The sequence below is a fragment of the Drosophila simulans genome, chromosome 2R, assembly GCF_016746395.2.
Source record: "Drosophila simulans strain w501 chromosome 2R, Prin_Dsim_3.1, whole genome shotgun sequence".
Lineage (NCBI taxonomy): Eukaryota > Metazoa > Arthropoda > Insecta > Diptera > Drosophilidae > Drosophila > Drosophila simulans.
This window is the reverse complement of record NC_052521.2, coordinates 7,417,440-7,433,276: the sequence shown is the minus strand read 5'-3', so window position 1 is coordinate 7,433,276 and position 15,837 is coordinate 7,417,440. Positions and strand designations below refer to the sequence as shown.

The window sequence follows — 15,837 nt, the reverse complement described above, 5'->3', positions numbered from 1 at the left end:
ATTGTTGTCAAGGTAAGTACACTAGGCAACACCAGGCACAACTAATTGATTATTTGAGCAATCAAGCTTAGCATAGAAATGCCACCTCAACGTTTTCTTGTACATGACGTCTGCCAGACTGATTTAGTCGTCTACCGATGACTGTACTTTGGCCCCTCCTTCGTGTCCAATTGTCCGAATTCTCGGAACAGGTGGGAAAAAAGATTGGAAGTTCGGACTTCCCTGCTCTCCTGTGGTTTCCATGACGATGACGATGACGATGCAGATGTTGCCCGGGACAGACGCTCCGGCTGCAACGCAACTCCCAGTCCGGATATTATCCAGTTGCAAAGCAATTGCCCTGCCCTTTGACCAAATTCCATTCACAATTTTTAATAAAGACCATAGTAAGCAGGAATTGCGCAAATAAAGCTGGGGGATATCTCCTTTGAATGGCTCTTCATTTGAGATTTGAATTGAAATGCTAAGCGTTTTGAATCGAAGTATACTAGGAACGAATATTCATAATTGTAATATTCAATTGAAACTGGTAGCAATTGATTCAATTGATGTTTCTTAAACAAGCGGGTAATAGCTACATATATTTTTATTCACTTTTTAGAGTCGAACGAGTATATACAAAATAAATATGATTTTCCTCCGTTTTCTGACTAATATCCATGCAGTATGCGCGATTCCGATTGAGATTAGGTTATGAGTGACTAAGACTAGGTACTACGAACTAATGGATTCACGCTGGCGATGAATCGCATTCACGAGCAGTCGCGGGGACTAAAGCTTAAACTGGTATTCCATCTTCTGACCGGGGATAATCTCTCCAATTTACACCTTGAAGATGCCAAAGTAGCTTCGGTTGTTTCCCTCCCGCAGAACTGCATTGCGATCGTTGTGAATGTCCTTCAGATGGATCCTCTCGTTTCGTTCCAGGTGGATCAGACCACTCGTGTGGCAGGTGTGCACCTTATGTGGCATGTTGGTGGGCACCGTGTTCAAGCACTGCAGGAATGGAGTGTCTCCTTGAAAGACGATAAATCCGTTCTGGTCGTGCGAGTTGTTGTAGCATATCTGGGCGTATACGTAATATAGGCCTGTATTGGTCACCGTCAAGACGCCATCGCGCGTTTGAAAGTGTCCCTGATAAGAGTTTCTCTCGTTATCATTTCCTATGTACATATCTCCATGGTAGCCTGAGAAATTCAAGAAGTGAGTTCATTTGGTTGCCTGTAGTACATGTACATGCTTGATGCGGAAGCATCTCCTTACCCATACTTCCTTGGTGACGCCGTCTGCTGCTCAGGTGGAAATGGGCTGCAGGCCTCGAGTCCTCGGATCTGGCTGAAAGAAGAGATTCACCTGCAAATTAACAGAGGTGCGAATAGAGATTTGGTATTCGATTTTTGCCAATTGTTTCGCTTTTCTACACTACACACCTTTGCGGACTAGGAGGTGGCGATGGCGGGAATGCATCCTGCGACGATGGTGAAGTGGTGCAGGGCTTTAAGTAGAAAGAAAATATATACATAAGTGTTTTAGTTAACAATCTAACATATATCGTAATGTTTTCGTGTTGCCTGTTTTCTACTTACCTCTCTTTGGAAGTTGCCTCATTGGATGACTTTTCCTGAAGCTCTGTGTGATTTCCCTGAATATTCTGCTCCTCATTGCGAACATCGGCAATCGAGCGAGATTTTCTGTGAAGAGGGAAAGCGAAGACTTAGTACGTTAAATGCCTGAAAACTTCATCCGTGCTCACCTCTCGTGCTTCTTCTTGTGGGCATTGTAGCTGGTAAAGTCATCGAACACATTGTCATCATTCGAGGCGGAGGATGCACTGTCCGTCTCGCCCTCGCCCTCAGCAGTGGTCTCCGATGTGGGCGTGGTGGCGGTGTGCGCATTGCTGAGTTTGTTTAACATATCGGTATAGTCCTCGTAGTCTGCGCCAACATCATCCACGGAGCTGTAGCTATCGTCGTCGTCCTCGCCGTCTGCAATGGAATCCAGACCATCGCCATCGTCGTCGTCCTCCTCGTCCGTGAGGCCATCCACCTTCCTGGGATAGTCGATGAGGGCATTCTCGTACTGCAACGAAGGGATGGGGTCAGCATTTTGGGTCAGAAGACTTGGCCAAGTACGTGACTGCAGCTGGCACAGTCCTGGCACATATCTCGCATCCATTTGGGACATTCATTTTTAGACACACGCCCGCAGCACAGGCTGTTTCGTCATCATCCTAATTGATGGCGCCTCGCTCAAAAACATAATACTCGTATACATATACTTGTGTACGTACATATATTTAAAAGCGAAGGAAACTCTCAAGAGAATTGGCTCCACAGATGCCCAGCCATCAAAATATAAATAAATCTTAAAATCTTAAAACCATCTCTGGCCATTAGGCCATTTGATGAGATTCGATCAATCGTCACATACAGCCAAAAGCGATCGCTCGCCTTGAACGACTATATCTACTGATAGAGCCTAGTATTTTAGCTGAATTATTGGGGCTTTTGCCTTTTGTCACTTGGGGATTTGTATCTCATAAATTACGTGAACCGGCTGGCGCCTCACATTTGAATTGAGTGCTTCCCTGCGGAAAGAGACATTATAATTCAAATAATCTATCACAATTTCGCATGTGCCTTTGGCCAAGCAGCTAACAAAAAAGAACGAAACAAATAACAGATGAAACAGCTTCGAAATTATATTTTAGCACATAATTCTATAAATATTTTTGTATGTCCCACACAATAACCACATATTACGTCTGGGCATTTTTTTGAGGCATTCTTTTTCAAAAACAGGCGCATGGCTTACCGACTATGAGATACCTTATAAGTTTATGCCATCATAAAATGCAAAAAAATAACCTAAACATAATAGATAGTCAATAACAAAAGTTCGATATACCCTCATTAAAAACTCAAGTACCGCCCTGAAGGAATAACAATCATTTCCGACTTTGTAAACAATTGGAGAGATCTGTATTTGCCCGGGGCAAATGTTACAGCCCCCCCTGTCCCATCGCCGAGTACAAATATTGATGTTCAAGAGTGATTTACGCAATTGCTCACCTCCTTTTGGAACTCGTCGAACTCGTCCAGATAGTTTATGCCCAAACGCTGCTGGAGATTATCGACGACTCGCTTCAGGCTCTTCAGCTCCTTGTCCAGATGCGATACACGCGTTGTCTGCCAGATCTGCACGATAAGATAATTCAATTGTTACACACTCATTCAGGCTCGTTTCTAATCATCCGCTCATTAGCAGTTGGGCAATCAATTTAACGTAGCCCCAATTAAACATCTATAGCTGGTGCTAAGGCCCGGCACATCATATAACACCCAGTGCCGCGAACTTTTGACACCCGAAAAATATATAAAAACTAACTGAACAAACTGATAGAGGCGAGACGAGAGAGATTTCGTGGGGAAATACGGCGAGGTACGCAGATCGCCACTCAGCCACATAATCTGCTTTAATGGATCATTAACATTCAGGCCGAGCAGACGCCTTATATATGTATGCACATACAGACACTTCTCAAGTTTCGACTGGCAGCCGAAATCGAAAAGAATGGCTCAACTTAAGCCACTGTGCGCGCAGACGGGGAAATATACACATGTACATACATGTAGGTACACACAACAACTTGTACTGAATTCTTGTATAATTTATGGACCCAAGAAACTTGTTTAAGTTTCCAGTGAACCACTTTCCATTAGAGCTTATCGGCGATCAGTAGATCGATCGTAGCGCCTGCAGTTTGTCACTTTCCCAGAGGCCCCTAATGATGAGGGTCACTTTGTACGGATGTCAGTGAAATTGAATTAAACAACGAAAAATGCTTCATGGCTTAACGGAGATTTATGAGGAAAACCGAACTTGAGGCCCACGTCAGTGGCTGAAGCCAATCATTTACAAGTCAATTGTCAATTGTACGATTTCCGTTCACTTAAGCCAAAGTTGAGTGGGTCATGGAGGAGTCCTGGGTGGGGGGGCGGTAAGGAGCTGATTCAAGTCCACAAACTTAATCTTCTGCAATTCAAATCCGGATTTCAGCGAGCACAGTCATTCGCAAAGTTATCAGCGAAAAACATGACACAACAACCCAGTCGAAGATTTATCCGCTGCGAATGCATAACAGAACGACTCAGTGGCATTTATTTAAATCGGTTGAACAACAACAAAAGCAAGAACAGACATGTACCGATAAACATTTCTCTAGCATCTGCATCCGCTTTATTTGGATTAGCTGGATCATTTGGAACCGATTTGGCCTAAAGACGTGTCGGTGATGACATCGCTTGATCAGCCAAGAAACCGCCGTGTTTCCCGCTCTAAATATAGTTTCATGCCAAATTATAGTTAACCTATCTGCGACGGTCACGGATCATAAAGTCTGTTTTCATTTCAATTTATGCATCCGCGGAATTTCGTCTTTAATTTGGCATCAACAAAGACTGTGTGACAAACAGCTTTATAAGCCGAAGCGTGCCAGAGGTTAAATATTCATTTTTAGATTGCGATTTCGGGGGTGTCTATACACATACGTTGTTAAAGTCCAATTTGCATTTAAATTAATTCGCATTTTATTTTGGCGAGCTACTGAAATAAACATTTCCGAAAAATAGGAGTCTGTTCAGAGTCTAGAAGGCGGTTCATGGCTGAATGAAATCTTTTTCTGTTTTTATACTTTCATTACTTTATAGGTGCAATCTGGTTTCCAGATAAAACTAACAGTCTTTGCGATGGTTTTTTTTAGAGATAACTTAACAAAATTATAAATTAAGCTACCAAAATAAAACACGCTGGGAAGAATTCTAAAAAAGTGTAAAACCCTTAAACACATTAAAACGGCCATTAATCATGATTGGCCCACTTTGGCGCCCAAAATTTCATTAAACAACATAGCCCATAACAACCCATTCCTATCTATATTCTGGGAAAACTCCCACCAATAACTGATATCCCCACACCTTTGGAATTCCGACGAATCATTGATCGCAACACAGCAACAAAAACAATGGCATTCAAGTATGGAATGGACATTTCAATTTGGAAGTGAGTACTTTAATCTTTTTCAAATTATATTCATTAACTAAATCTATTCAGCACATTTTACGATTTTCGTGTGCTAAATAACATTAAAAACATAAAATGCGACTGAAGAGATTGTACGACGCTCAAACAATCTTAAAATATTTTATACTATTTATTTATTTGTAATTATATCATTACTTATTATGCTTTGTGCCACTTTAATTAAACATCTTTATCAACATCGTTATCAATTAATAGCATCTTAATGAAAATTTTGTAGTACCTAAATACAATTTCATGCAGTGTTTAGAATCGCGATAACCGATCCAAATGGGCAATAATAACTGATTGGGCTGCACTTGGGTAAATGCTAGTGAATATATCATCGAAGGGAAACTTACCGTTAGTGCGAGAATGGCAACGACCAGCCCCAGACCGATGAACCCCAAAACCAGGGGGATCAGCTGGCGGGTGCGTCGCTGGGCGGTCGCCGTGCTGGTCGCTTTGGCCGGAAAACCATCATCGTTGGCACTCGTTGGCGTTATAAACGGCTTGAGGGTCTCGGCAGTCATAATTGATGAACACTGGGGATCTTAGAGCAAACGGGGCCTCCAGATGCTGATGCTGATTCTGTTGATAATGACGACGACGATGATGATGATGACGATCTTGCCCACCCACTCAAGGGCACTCGACAGCTGTTTCCAATCGAGCTTTGTCGCACTTTATATGAACACACTCTATGTATTTAAGATACTACACGAGCACACAGAACAATCTCACAGACAGCATGAGATGATAAGCTGCGACATCTATATAGATAAACCCCGCGGGCTGCTGACGGTGCCCTTTTAAGATTGTATTTTCACTCTTGTTTTGTCTACTGCTTGTTTTCCTCTTCCGCGATCGGCAATTCGCTAAAGAAAAGCGCGAAAACAAGTTCCTCGAGATATTTTCTAGTTTTATCAGTTCTTGTTTGTGATAAAGGCACAGCAAAAACCAAAAAAAAAACACAGGACACACAGTAAACGAGTTGCACTTATGTATTTTTAGTAATTTGCCCGATGGCGAAATTCGATCTTGGTAAGTAGTTAACTGAAACGGATAGCTTTTTTCTTCGCTATCATGCACGCACGCGCTTGCTTGGGATCTGAGATTTTACCGGTTTCTTTTCTCGCTTTAAACGTCCGTTCGCTTCGACGATTCGAAAGAGAATGAATTTGAACTGAGAACGGGAACGTGAACTGAGCGAAAACGAACCGAGCGGCACTTGATTTCTCACGTTCGAGCAGGCAAGCGAGCAAGAGGTACAATGTGTTGGCACCATCTCCCTCGCTCACGTGGCGAGGATGCGCGGTATACTTAAGGGCGCCTGCGCTGTTTACTTTGTGTAATTAATTTTTGGCAAGGCTCTCCCGGGGTGGTGTTTTGGTGGTACAGTGGGTTCTTGCAAGCAGGAATGAAATTAATTATTATATTTCTACACTTTTACTTTTACACTTTTACTTTTAACGAAATTCATAAATAGGGTGCCCATAAGAAATATTTGCAAAAATTTTAAAATATGTTATAAAATGAAATAATAGTACAAATAGTCATTCTGAAGTCTAATTTTGTTAAGAATTTAATAATGTTATCATTATTTCAATATCAAATTGAAATGCTCAAATAACGAACTTTAATAGCATGTATTGAAAGAGAAAAAAATAGTGTATCCAATTTAGAATATTTGATGCCATATTTAAGACCATCTCTTCGTTGTTAGGCAAGACATACTGTACTCGGTTTCGATTCCCCTTGCCCATATGGCGATCATAAGTAGCAAAGCGTGTTTGACTTTTTGCGCAGTGTTTTCCACTGCCTTTATTTCTTTTTATGTGTTTTGTGCACTTAAAACCTCCCCCTGCGATTAATAGGGGTTGCTCGATTGCTTTTTGAAATCGGCACCACTGTAAGCGGCTTGGCTTCGCATCCCCGGGGTTTCGCTTCATTTTCTTTGTGTGGCTGCTTTGTTTGAGCTCCCTTCATGACACTGACATGGAACAGATCCCCGATCTTCGATTCCCGAGCCGCAGCTAATTGAGTTCCGAAAAGCGGCGGATCGTTGACAAACCCATAGATAAGCCAAATGAACTTTTAGCATTTCATTAAAATCGTATTTATTATTACTTAGACCGACGATCTGGGTCTGTCAGCGCCATGCCTAAGTACGGGTTCTAATTGCGGGTAGCGGGTAGCCATAAACCTAATGCTGATCCGGTCCGATCAGCCACCGTCGCGACAACTTGTCTGCCGAACAGACCCGTATCGTAAATCCGCCCAAGGGTGTCGGGATTCGGCAGAGATGCAAATGTCGGCGCTGGTCAGCTAATTAGCTTCTAATCGTCTGCGATGGGCAGGTAAACACAGGTAGACCTCAGGCCGAAACAGCGGGGATCGAATGGCATACACTTCCGGTGCACTTAACCCATTAGTCGTTATCTTCTTTCGCAGTGTGCAAGACCACATTTTTATTTATAATTTCCAATATTCGGAAATGGTAAATCAATGATTTCCTATTTTATATATGTACAATGATTTTGAAGAGCTACTATTATATTTCTTACTTTTTTGTATTACACCTTTTTTTATACCAAATCATTCCTGGAAAGCTTAATTATGGAACATATCGCAAGAATGGTTTCAATCTAAGCTCTGAGACCTTTTGTTTTTATGCAGTGATGTATGATGATCTGTGCAAACATGTATATCAGCATTGAGCTGGTATGTCGATGAACATACATACATACATGATATTGTAAGATCTAGATATATCACGTGCTTGCACAGAGGGTTAACCCTCAGCCTCACTTAATGGCGCACGGCCAAGAAGCAAGACGATCTCGAGGCGATTTTTCAAAGTCAATGCCGGACAATTGACATGGCTACAGTACAGACACCCAGTCATGCCATTACACATATTCTCCCCCCAATGAGTAAGTAGCGCTTCTCTTGGGCTTTGTTTGGATCGGATCAAAGACTGGGGAGTTCGGACCCATATATTCCGTACTGTGGATTCCTTATGTGCACGTCGTTTATCGCGCGATCGGCGATGATATTTATTAGACAAGCGCCGCAATAGCACCAACGACGCTTGAAATGAATTTCTTTGCAGCAATATCTCGGGGCCTGAGGCCTCAGATCGGTTTACTTCGGATTGATTCGCACACTCATCCATGTACAAACATAGATACATGCGCATTTATATTCGGGTATGAGTCTTTATCTTGCATTGGGGTGATGGAAATTGGTTCCGATTATTAATATACGACAAGCCATTATCTGTTTCAGCAAAGTGTGTTCATTCAATGTCGATGCCAAATGGCGAGCGCTTAATAATAATTCTATCCACTTTATCGCACAATCGCACTTCTTTTATTGCCCATCCTTAACGATAACTCAGTTAAGATTGGGTAGAAGATAAAATCAATAGATATAATAAAATGAAATATGAAGTGAAGAGGTAACATTCAAATTCTTTTGATTTGATCATCAAAAATGTAAAATGGGTGTTGTTGCTTGACCAAAATATATATGTAAACTGTAAAGTAAACTGAAAAAAAACAAAAATAAAGCAAGCTGTTCTACAATATTTAGAATACATATGTTTAAATTGAATTGTAATAATTGTAATGTCGATTTTAAATTAAATCGCTAGCCATGTGTTATGTATCAAAAGTAACGTGCATTTAAATTTAATAAAACCGATGATACATAGGCTTTTGAAACCGTTATTTTAACGGATGCAGTATTTAAATACTCAAATGTTAATTTTTGTAACTATCGAAAACTGAGTGTGTACTTTAACGAACGGCCACACTGTCGCCCGTATTCGTAAGGTGCAGCCCTGGTCACTCTGGGCACGTAGTCAAAATGAGGTTTTTTTCCGGCGTTTTCGTAATTTTATTAATTAAACTTTTCCAAAATGCCAACGCCGGCGAGGTGGAGGTCGTCGGCTGCGGTGGCTTCATCAAGAGCCACGCCGAGATCGACTTTTCCCGGGTGGAGATCAAACTGTAAGTAGCAGTTCTCTTTCTGGGATGACCTGATAAGAATTGTGGCGCATGGTGGCCGCTAATTGAATAATAAATTAACTGGCCCGTATGTGATTAACCTAATTCCATCTCGCTCTGCAGGCTGACCAAGCAGGGATCCCTGAAGGACAAGACGGACTGCTCACCCTCTAACGGATATTACTTCCTGCCGATTTACGACAAGGGCGACTACCTGCTCAGCATTTCTCCGCCACCGGGCTGGAGCTTCGAGCCGGAACAGGTGGAATTGAACTTCGATGGCAAGACCGACGTTTGCAGCCAGGGTCGCGATGTGAACTTTGTGTTCAAGGGCTTTGGCATCACCGGACAGGTGGCCCTCGCCGCCGGCGGCGGTGCCCGTGGCGTAGATGTGGAACTGCGATCTGAACAGGGCGAAGTCCGGCGCACAAAGAGCGATGCGAACGGAGTGTTCTCCTTTACGCCCATTATTCCCGGTAACTACGTGGTCAAGGCATCGCATGCAAGGTGGCACTTCTCCAAGGCGGAGCACAAGGTGGTCGTGGTTAGCGGCAACACCGAGTTGCCGGCAAACTCTTTGGTAGTATCGGGATTCGATGTGGTTGGTCGCTTTGATTCCAGCTCGCCGCTTCCTGGAAATCTGGGTGTGGCTCTTTACAAGAAGAAAGGAGTAAGTATAGTCCTTTGCTAACACATATTCTGAAAAGAAAGTAGTACACAAAAATTGTTTCATTTATTTTAAGCTGTTGTATACACTTTACATAAATTAAATTAAATTTTTATGTAAACCAATTATTAACGTTTATCCTTATTCTCTTTTTAGCAATCTTTAGTGCCAAAATGTGAGACATCCTCCCCAGCGCCGGCTAATAGTGTTAATAGCGCCTACGAATCCGCATCCTCCTGCTTCTCCCAATTGGACAAATCGGGAGAGTATATTTTCAAGAATGTGCCATCTGGAAAGTACCTGTTGCAAGCTATCAACCTAGATTCCAAGTTGAAGCTGCACTTGAGTCCCGAGCTGTTGGAACTAGAAGTGGGCAAGGATACGCTGCAAGTCAAGGACGAATTTAAGATCACAGGCTTCACCGTTTCTGGTCGAGTCCTGACCTCCGACGGAGGGGAACCGCTAAAGTCAGCTGTTGTTAAAGTAAATGGAAAGAAGGTGGCCGAGACTGATGCCCAGGGCTCATATACGTTGGAAAACTTAAAGGCAGGCACGGTCAACATCGAAGTGGAGTCCTCCCAGCTGCAGTTTTCTCCCCTGCAAGTCAAGGCTCAGATCAACACAGCTTCCCTGCCCACCATTGTGCCATCTGCTTATGAGGTGTGCGGAAAAGTAGTGTCTCCGAAATCACACAATGTGGGACTTACCAAGATCGGCTCCACTTTCCACTCGTCGACTTCCACAAACGCGGAGACCGGAAACTGGTGCGCCTTTCTTCCTGTTGGCAAATATACCATTGAAGTCCTGACCACGGATGCTGACAAGGCCGCTGGAGTGCAGTTCTTCCCTGTTCAGCAGCAGACGGAGGTTCGCGATGCACCCGTCAATGGCATAACCTTTTCCCAGCTGCGCGCAAAGATTCGCGGCGAACTGCAGTGTCTGCCTGATGCTACCGCCACCTGCACTTCCGCTGAGGTCACCCTGCAGGCTTTAGATGCCACCGGTCAGCCCACGGAGAACAAGTGGAAGGCCAGGGCACATCGTAAGTAATTATTATTAAGTTGAAGCGTACGAATGCTGAAAAATGTAGCCATAAACAATTTAGGTTTCAATTTGATTATCCTGCTCACAAGAAATAATCTGCAGTTTTGAAAAAAGCTATTTTAGAAGGTTTAAAAATTATTCAGCAGAAATGGATATGTGCTAATAATTCTAGTTTCAAAACTATTTTTATATTTAAATTAAAAAAGTACCAAGAAGTTCATTAGGTAACAATATTAGTTGACACAGATTTCGTTACCAGTGCTCGCTGATAAGTAATAAGATTACAACACTAGATAATGTATCTTTGGCGTGATGGTTCTGTTTTAATTAGGATGGTCTTCCGAGTAACTATTTATCATATAAAATTACCTATCATCAATCTTATGCTTTTGGATCGTAGGTGGCAAATACGTTTTTAAGGATATGCTTCCTGGTCCCTATGAACTTACAATTCCCCAGGGAAATCTCTGCTACGAATCGACCCGTGTGTTCCTGAACGTTGCTTCTGCTGAAGAGGATGCGCCCCCATTTGTACACAAGGGCTACGAGGTGTCCATTATCTCTAGCCATCGGGCACTGGTAAGTCTGACTGTTTAAACGACTTAATATGTATATTGAATGATGTATATTTTCCTTTTAAGATGAAATACACCCACGTCACTGGACCTTCTGAGCCAAAGGCACCTACTGAATCGCTGAAGATTGCGTCAGGAGTGAATACATTTTGCGTGAACAAGTATGGTAGCTACGATTTCAAGCTAGAGGGCTGCCACACGTATGATGAGTCGCTACCCAGCAAGTTCATTACTCCAGAACCAGATCAGTTGCAAACACTAATCATTAATGCAGTGGCCCATAAGACTGGCGTTCGAGTTCTGTCCACTGAACCCACTGCTGATTCCATTAAGCTTGTGCTCGAATCTGAATCGCTGGGTCAGGAGGTGATCACACCCGTTGCTGAGTCCCACAAAGTAGATGGCAAGTTCGCCTACCGCTATGACACGTATCTCAAACCGGAACAGGTCCTTCGTATTACACCAGTGAGCGATGTCTTGCTTTTTGCGCCCCAGCAACACGAAATTGTTGGCAGCAGCGATTGTGTAGATATTGCCTTCAACTTTGTGGCTACCAGAGGTTTGATTCTACGCGGAAAGGTTGTTCCTGCCATTAAGGATGCAAAGATCACACTGTCTTTCCCTGATCAGCCTGAGTTGCAGAGCCTGGAAGTACTCACCTCCGTCACCGGAGAATTTAAGTTTGGCCCAATTGAAGAGTCTCTTGCCTTTGACCTTAAGGCCGAAAAGGAGTCGTACGTTTTCAGCGACTACAACCGCCAGACAGCTTCGTTTAGTGCTCACAAACTCTGCGAGATTTCCGTGGTTGTCAAGGACGAGTCTGGTCAGACATTGGGCGGAGTCCTCCTTTCGCTAAGCGGTGGGGAGAGCTATCGCAAGAACCTCGTCACCGGCGATAATGGAGCTATTAACTTCCACTCCCTTTCGCCATCGCAGTACTACCTGCGTCCCATGATGAAGGAGTACAAATTCGAGCCCAACTCAAAAATGATTGACATTAAGGATGGCGAGACTGTGTCTGTTACCCTTGTGTAAGTACAATTTCTGATCATTCCTCAACATACATATAAAGCATTTCCCTATTTTTAAAGTGGCAAGCGATTCGCTTACTCAATCTTTGGCACAGTGAGCTCCCTAAACGGTGATCCCTTCGCCGGCGTTAATGTACAGGCCACAGCCGATAACTTTTGTCCCCAGCAGCCGGAGGAGGCCACCAGCGAGGCGAATGGACAGTATCGCATCCGAGGTCTGCAACCTGGCTGTAGCTACTCCGTGCGCGTCGTCCCCGACAAGGAAATCGTGGAGCGATCTATTCCTGCCCAGCACACGGTTAAGGTGGCCAGCGAGGATGTGCGTGACATAAACCTGGTGGCTATTAGTCCCTTGAAGATTGTGGACATCACTGCCAGGGTGACGGCCACACTCAATGAACACTACAAGACGCTGCGCATTGTGATGTACCGCAAAGGAAACTCGGATTCTCCTGTATTCTCGCAGCGTGTGGGCACCCCGGTGAATCCTAAAGCAAGACTGAACCCAGGCATCACCGTCTTCTTCCCTCGCATTCCTTTGGACGGCAAGAGCTACGTGGTAGAACTGCAGTCCACTCTCTCCGATAAAACATATACCTACAAGCTGCCATCGACTACGTTTGTGGCTGACAGGGGTTCCGTGTTCGTTGAGCTGGAGTTCAAGCCGGAGGTGCGCGCCGCCGAAGCTGATCTCAACCAGAATTCGATTTCGGCTCTGGTGCTCATCGCCTTGGTGGCCATTGCCTTCTTTAAGCAGGATCTGGCCACCAGTTTCCTCAGCTTCGTGTGGGGCAAGCTTAACGATGTCGCCACCGATCTCGCCCAGCGACAGAAAAGCAAGACGCAGGTGCGGAAGAACGAGCCAATCAACCAGCGCGAGATTGAACAGATGGCTGACCAGATAAATGCCATCAAGAAGAAAAAGACCAAGAAGATTTAGTTCCGACTGATAGTCGCATTAGTTGTTCAATTTAGTCACATTTCGAGGTATTCGCGGTAGGTATTCATCTGGTTTTTGTTTCTGTGAGATTTTGTTTAACCCTGTTGTAACTTAAACTTTTTAATTTGAATTGCATTTAAGAAAACGTTGTAATTTTTCACTTTCCATACATAGATTGAGGCAAGTTTATTTGTGTTCGTTATCCACTCTTATAGCTAAAATAAATAAATACAATTAAATAGATTAATTAGACAAGGTTGTTCTACTGCATCAGGATGTGCTCGGCAATGGAGCTGAGCTTGCGATTCTTGTGTTTGGCTCGTCGCCTTTCGGCTTGGAGGTTGATCTCATTCTGGGAATCCTCAGCGGCAGATTCCTCGGTGGCTGCCTGCTCCTCCTGTTGCTGTTCAGCTTCCTGTTGCTGATCAGCCTCCTGGTGTCCCTCCGACTCCGGATTTTCCTCGGCGTTATCGTTCTCCACGAAAATGCACTCGGGATTGACGGCAGCACACTCGCCAAAGCTGGTGGCCCTGGCCATAGGATTCCTGGCATTGGTGTACTTCTCAAAGAATCCGCGACCCACAATGCGGAAGGCCATGCTGGTCAAGGGATTCAACTTGGATCTGAACTCCATTTCACAGACGAATCGGCGTCGGCACGCCTTTGAGTCCAGGCCCAAAAAGGCGAACATAAAATCGGCAATCCTAAAGATGAATTTGCAAAATGTTACCTTATCTAGTGAATAACAAACGTTCTGTACTTACTGCTCTTCGGCGGGCATTTGGCGAGCCACGCTTTCTGAAATTTCCTCATCCACAATCTCCACGTGCTCTTCCTCCTGCTCATCCTGGATCAAATGGGCGTTATCTGCAGCGCTACGCCGTCCGCGACGGCGCGTATCTACGGGACCAGATGGACCACTTGGTCCAGAGGGAGATTCGCCATGGTAGTCGCCATGCACATCAGAGACAATGTCCGATCCTGCATAGCTGCTGTATCCGGAATAGGGCTCGAAACTGGCGCCGGAGTCAAAAGATGAAGGAGCATCATAGTGCTCCGAATGATCATGGTCCAGAGAGTAGGGAATGTGATCGTGATGGGAGAAAGACGAAGGACTAAAAAAATGGAATTATTAATAAGCCGGTAAGGGAGGAAGTTTTGAGATCTACTTACGGATGATCCAGGATGATCTCCTGGTTGCACCTGGCATGGGGCCAGAAATAGCGCAGACCCAAGTAAATGGCACTGCCCACAAAGAAGGATACGATCACCACTTTCACCTTGATCCAGTAAGCAATGGCAATGGGCCATAGGTGACGATCTGTGAAGATAATAACAATAATATCGACACGATTAAATAATTTTCCATTGCATCAGATTTGGAAAACTTTCACTGCTCGACTTCTACTTCTACTCTTGAAGAAGGTTTCACGACAATTTATTAACCAATATCTATGCCCAAGATTGAAAGTGAAAAGTGTTAATTGCGAGCAATTCGTGATCGTCCAGTTTGGATGAGGTGCGTCTGGCTTGGGATTTGAACTGTGGGGAAACTTTCGAAAGAAAGTGGGATGGTTAACGCCCATGAGATGTGATTATGTTGATTCCGAACGATCAGAATAATTGTAATACTCGCTCGCTAATTGTTATATAAATTAGGCTTTTTGATAACATTGGTAGTATCTATGTACTGAAAAGTGTCTGGGTGATTATTGTTAGGTAACTTTTATGAAGCAGTTTCTGTTTAATCTAAGAATTGCAGAAATTGTGATAAAATGTTTACAGATTTTGGGAGTTTAAGATAGCTAACTAAAATTTAATACTAATTATATTTGTTTGCTTTACTTTTTTAATGTTCAATATTACTTACACCAGAACATGTGGTGGCGATGGCGGCGAGTACGTCCCTCAAACTCCATTAACTCCCGGCCGAGATTTTCCCATGTGTCCTCCACTTGGTTATCCAATTGCGCCGGAGCCTCCTCGTTCTTCGTCTCCTCGCAAAACACCAGGGTGAAGTAAACGACAAGGAGCACAGCTGCGTACCAAATGGTGTTCTTGTGCATGATTGTTTAGCGTTGTAGCGGTGTAAAGAGTAAAAGCTGGTATCCCTGTGGCTTTGGTTTGGTCACTGCAGAACCGAATGATTCAGCTCGAAGCCGGGTAGCCGGCTTATATACCACCGGCTATCGGTGATCCGCTCCAAGTTCAAAGTGATAATTGAAGCGTCGTTGTTGTGGCTTTACGCGCAGATTTTCACACATGCGTATTGCCCGCGATGACGAGTTTAATGCCCAAGACATGCATTTGAAATTTCTTTAAACTAGTGCAATTTCACTTTCATAAATCGTGCCCGCGTTTCTAGCCACTTTTGTCTTTGGTTCAATTAGTATCTATTACGAAATATGGGCCTACATGTACGGTAATCGACAATTGGCGATTTTCCCAGAACCGTTTTCAAAAGTTATGTAAAACCCCGCCAAATCGA

The 15,837-nt window shown here is 43.8% G+C and overlaps 3 protein-coding genes across 4 annotated transcripts; 1 reads left to right on the top strand and 2 right to left on the bottom strand.

Moving 5' to 3' along the window:
- Positions 1 to 568: 568 nt before the first annotated feature.
- On the bottom strand, positions 569 to 6,270 carry LOC6733819 (protein eiger). 2 transcript variants are annotated; one of them, XM_016167760.3, is made up of 7 exons: positions 5,442 to 6,270; positions 3,072 to 3,197; positions 1,754 to 2,079; positions 1,587 to 1,691; positions 1,431 to 1,495; positions 1,264 to 1,335; positions 569 to 1,187 (listed from the first exon to the last, which is right to left on the bottom strand). In XM_016167760.3, exons 1-7 carry the CDS (start codon positions 5,610 to 5,612, stop codon positions 823 to 825), a joined length of 1,230 nt encoding a protein of 409 aa, XP_016026788.1. In that variant the 5' UTR covers positions 5,613 to 6,270; the 3' UTR covers positions 569 to 822. The 2 variants fall into 2 exon arrangements, with proteins under 2 accessions (XP_016026788.1, XP_002080863.2); XM_002080827.4 differs by having other exon boundaries at positions 1,264 to 1,353; positions 5,442 to 6,269.
- A 2,395-nt stretch (positions 6,271 to 8,665) lies between these two features.
- LOC6733818 (nodal modulator 3) lies at positions 8,666 to 13,596 on the top strand. The gene is made up of 6 exons (XM_002080826.4): positions 8,666 to 9,095; positions 9,216 to 9,762; positions 9,916 to 10,801; positions 11,204 to 11,382; positions 11,445 to 12,409; positions 12,470 to 13,596. Exons 1-6 carry the CDS (start codon positions 8,953 to 8,955, stop codon positions 13,347 to 13,349), a joined length of 3,600 nt encoding a protein of 1,199 aa, XP_002080862.2. The 5' UTR covers positions 8,666 to 8,952; the 3' UTR covers positions 13,350 to 13,596.
- On the bottom strand, positions 13,457 to 15,836 carry LOC6733817. The gene is made up of 4 exons (XM_002080825.4): positions 15,220 to 15,836; positions 14,523 to 14,670; positions 14,114 to 14,464; positions 13,457 to 14,053 (listed from the first exon to the last, which is right to left on the bottom strand). The coding sequence occupies exons 1-4, from the start codon at positions 15,413 to 15,415 to the stop codon at positions 13,612 to 13,614; spliced, it is 1,137 nt and encodes a 378-aa protein (XP_002080861.1). The 5' UTR covers positions 15,416 to 15,836; the 3' UTR covers positions 13,457 to 13,611.
- Position 15,837: the final 1 nt, after the last annotated feature.

What these genes read in the sequence shown, in the direction of transcription:
- LOC6733818 (XM_002080826.4), top strand. Translation starts at nt 8,953, where the DNA reads ATGAGGTTTTTTTCCGGCGTTTTCGTAATTTTATTAATTAAACTTTTC. An exon ending in TCTCTAGCCATCGGGCACTG is followed by an intron (nt 11,383 to 11,444) that starts GTAAGTCTGACT and finishes TTTCCTTTTAAG; the next exon opens with ATGAAATACACCCACGTCAC. An exon ending in ACTGTGTCTGTTACCCTTGT is followed by an intron (nt 12,410 to 12,469) that starts GTAAGTACAATT and finishes CTATTTTTAAAG; the next exon opens with TGGCAAGCGATTCGCTTACT.
- LOC6733819 (XM_002080827.4), bottom strand. Translation starts at nt 5,612, where the DNA reads ATGACTGCCGAGACCCTCAAGCCGTTTATAACGCCAACGAGTGCCAAC. An exon ending in TTGCCATTCTCGCACTAACG is followed by an intron (nt 3,198 to 5,441) that starts GTAAGTTTCCCT and finishes CTTATCGTGCAG; the next exon opens with ATCTGGCAGACAACGCGTGT. An exon ending in GAGGCAACTTCCAAAGAGAG is followed by an intron (nt 1,496 to 1,586) that starts GTAAGTAGAAAA and finishes TTCTACTTAAAG; the next exon opens with CCCTGCACCACTTCACCATC.
- LOC6733817 (XM_002080825.4), bottom strand. Translation starts at nt 15,415, where the DNA reads ATGCACAAGAACACCATTTGGTACGCAGCTGTGCTCCTTGTCGTTTAC. An exon ending in GAGATCATCCTGGATCATCC is followed by an intron (nt 14,465 to 14,522) that starts GTAAGTAGATCT and finishes CCATTTTTTTAG; the next exon opens with TCCTTCGTCTTTCTCCCATC. An exon ending in CAAATGCCCGCCGAAGAGCA is followed by an intron (nt 14,054 to 14,113) that starts GTAAGTACAGAA and finishes ATTCATCTTTAG; the next exon opens with GATTGCCGATTTTATGTTCG.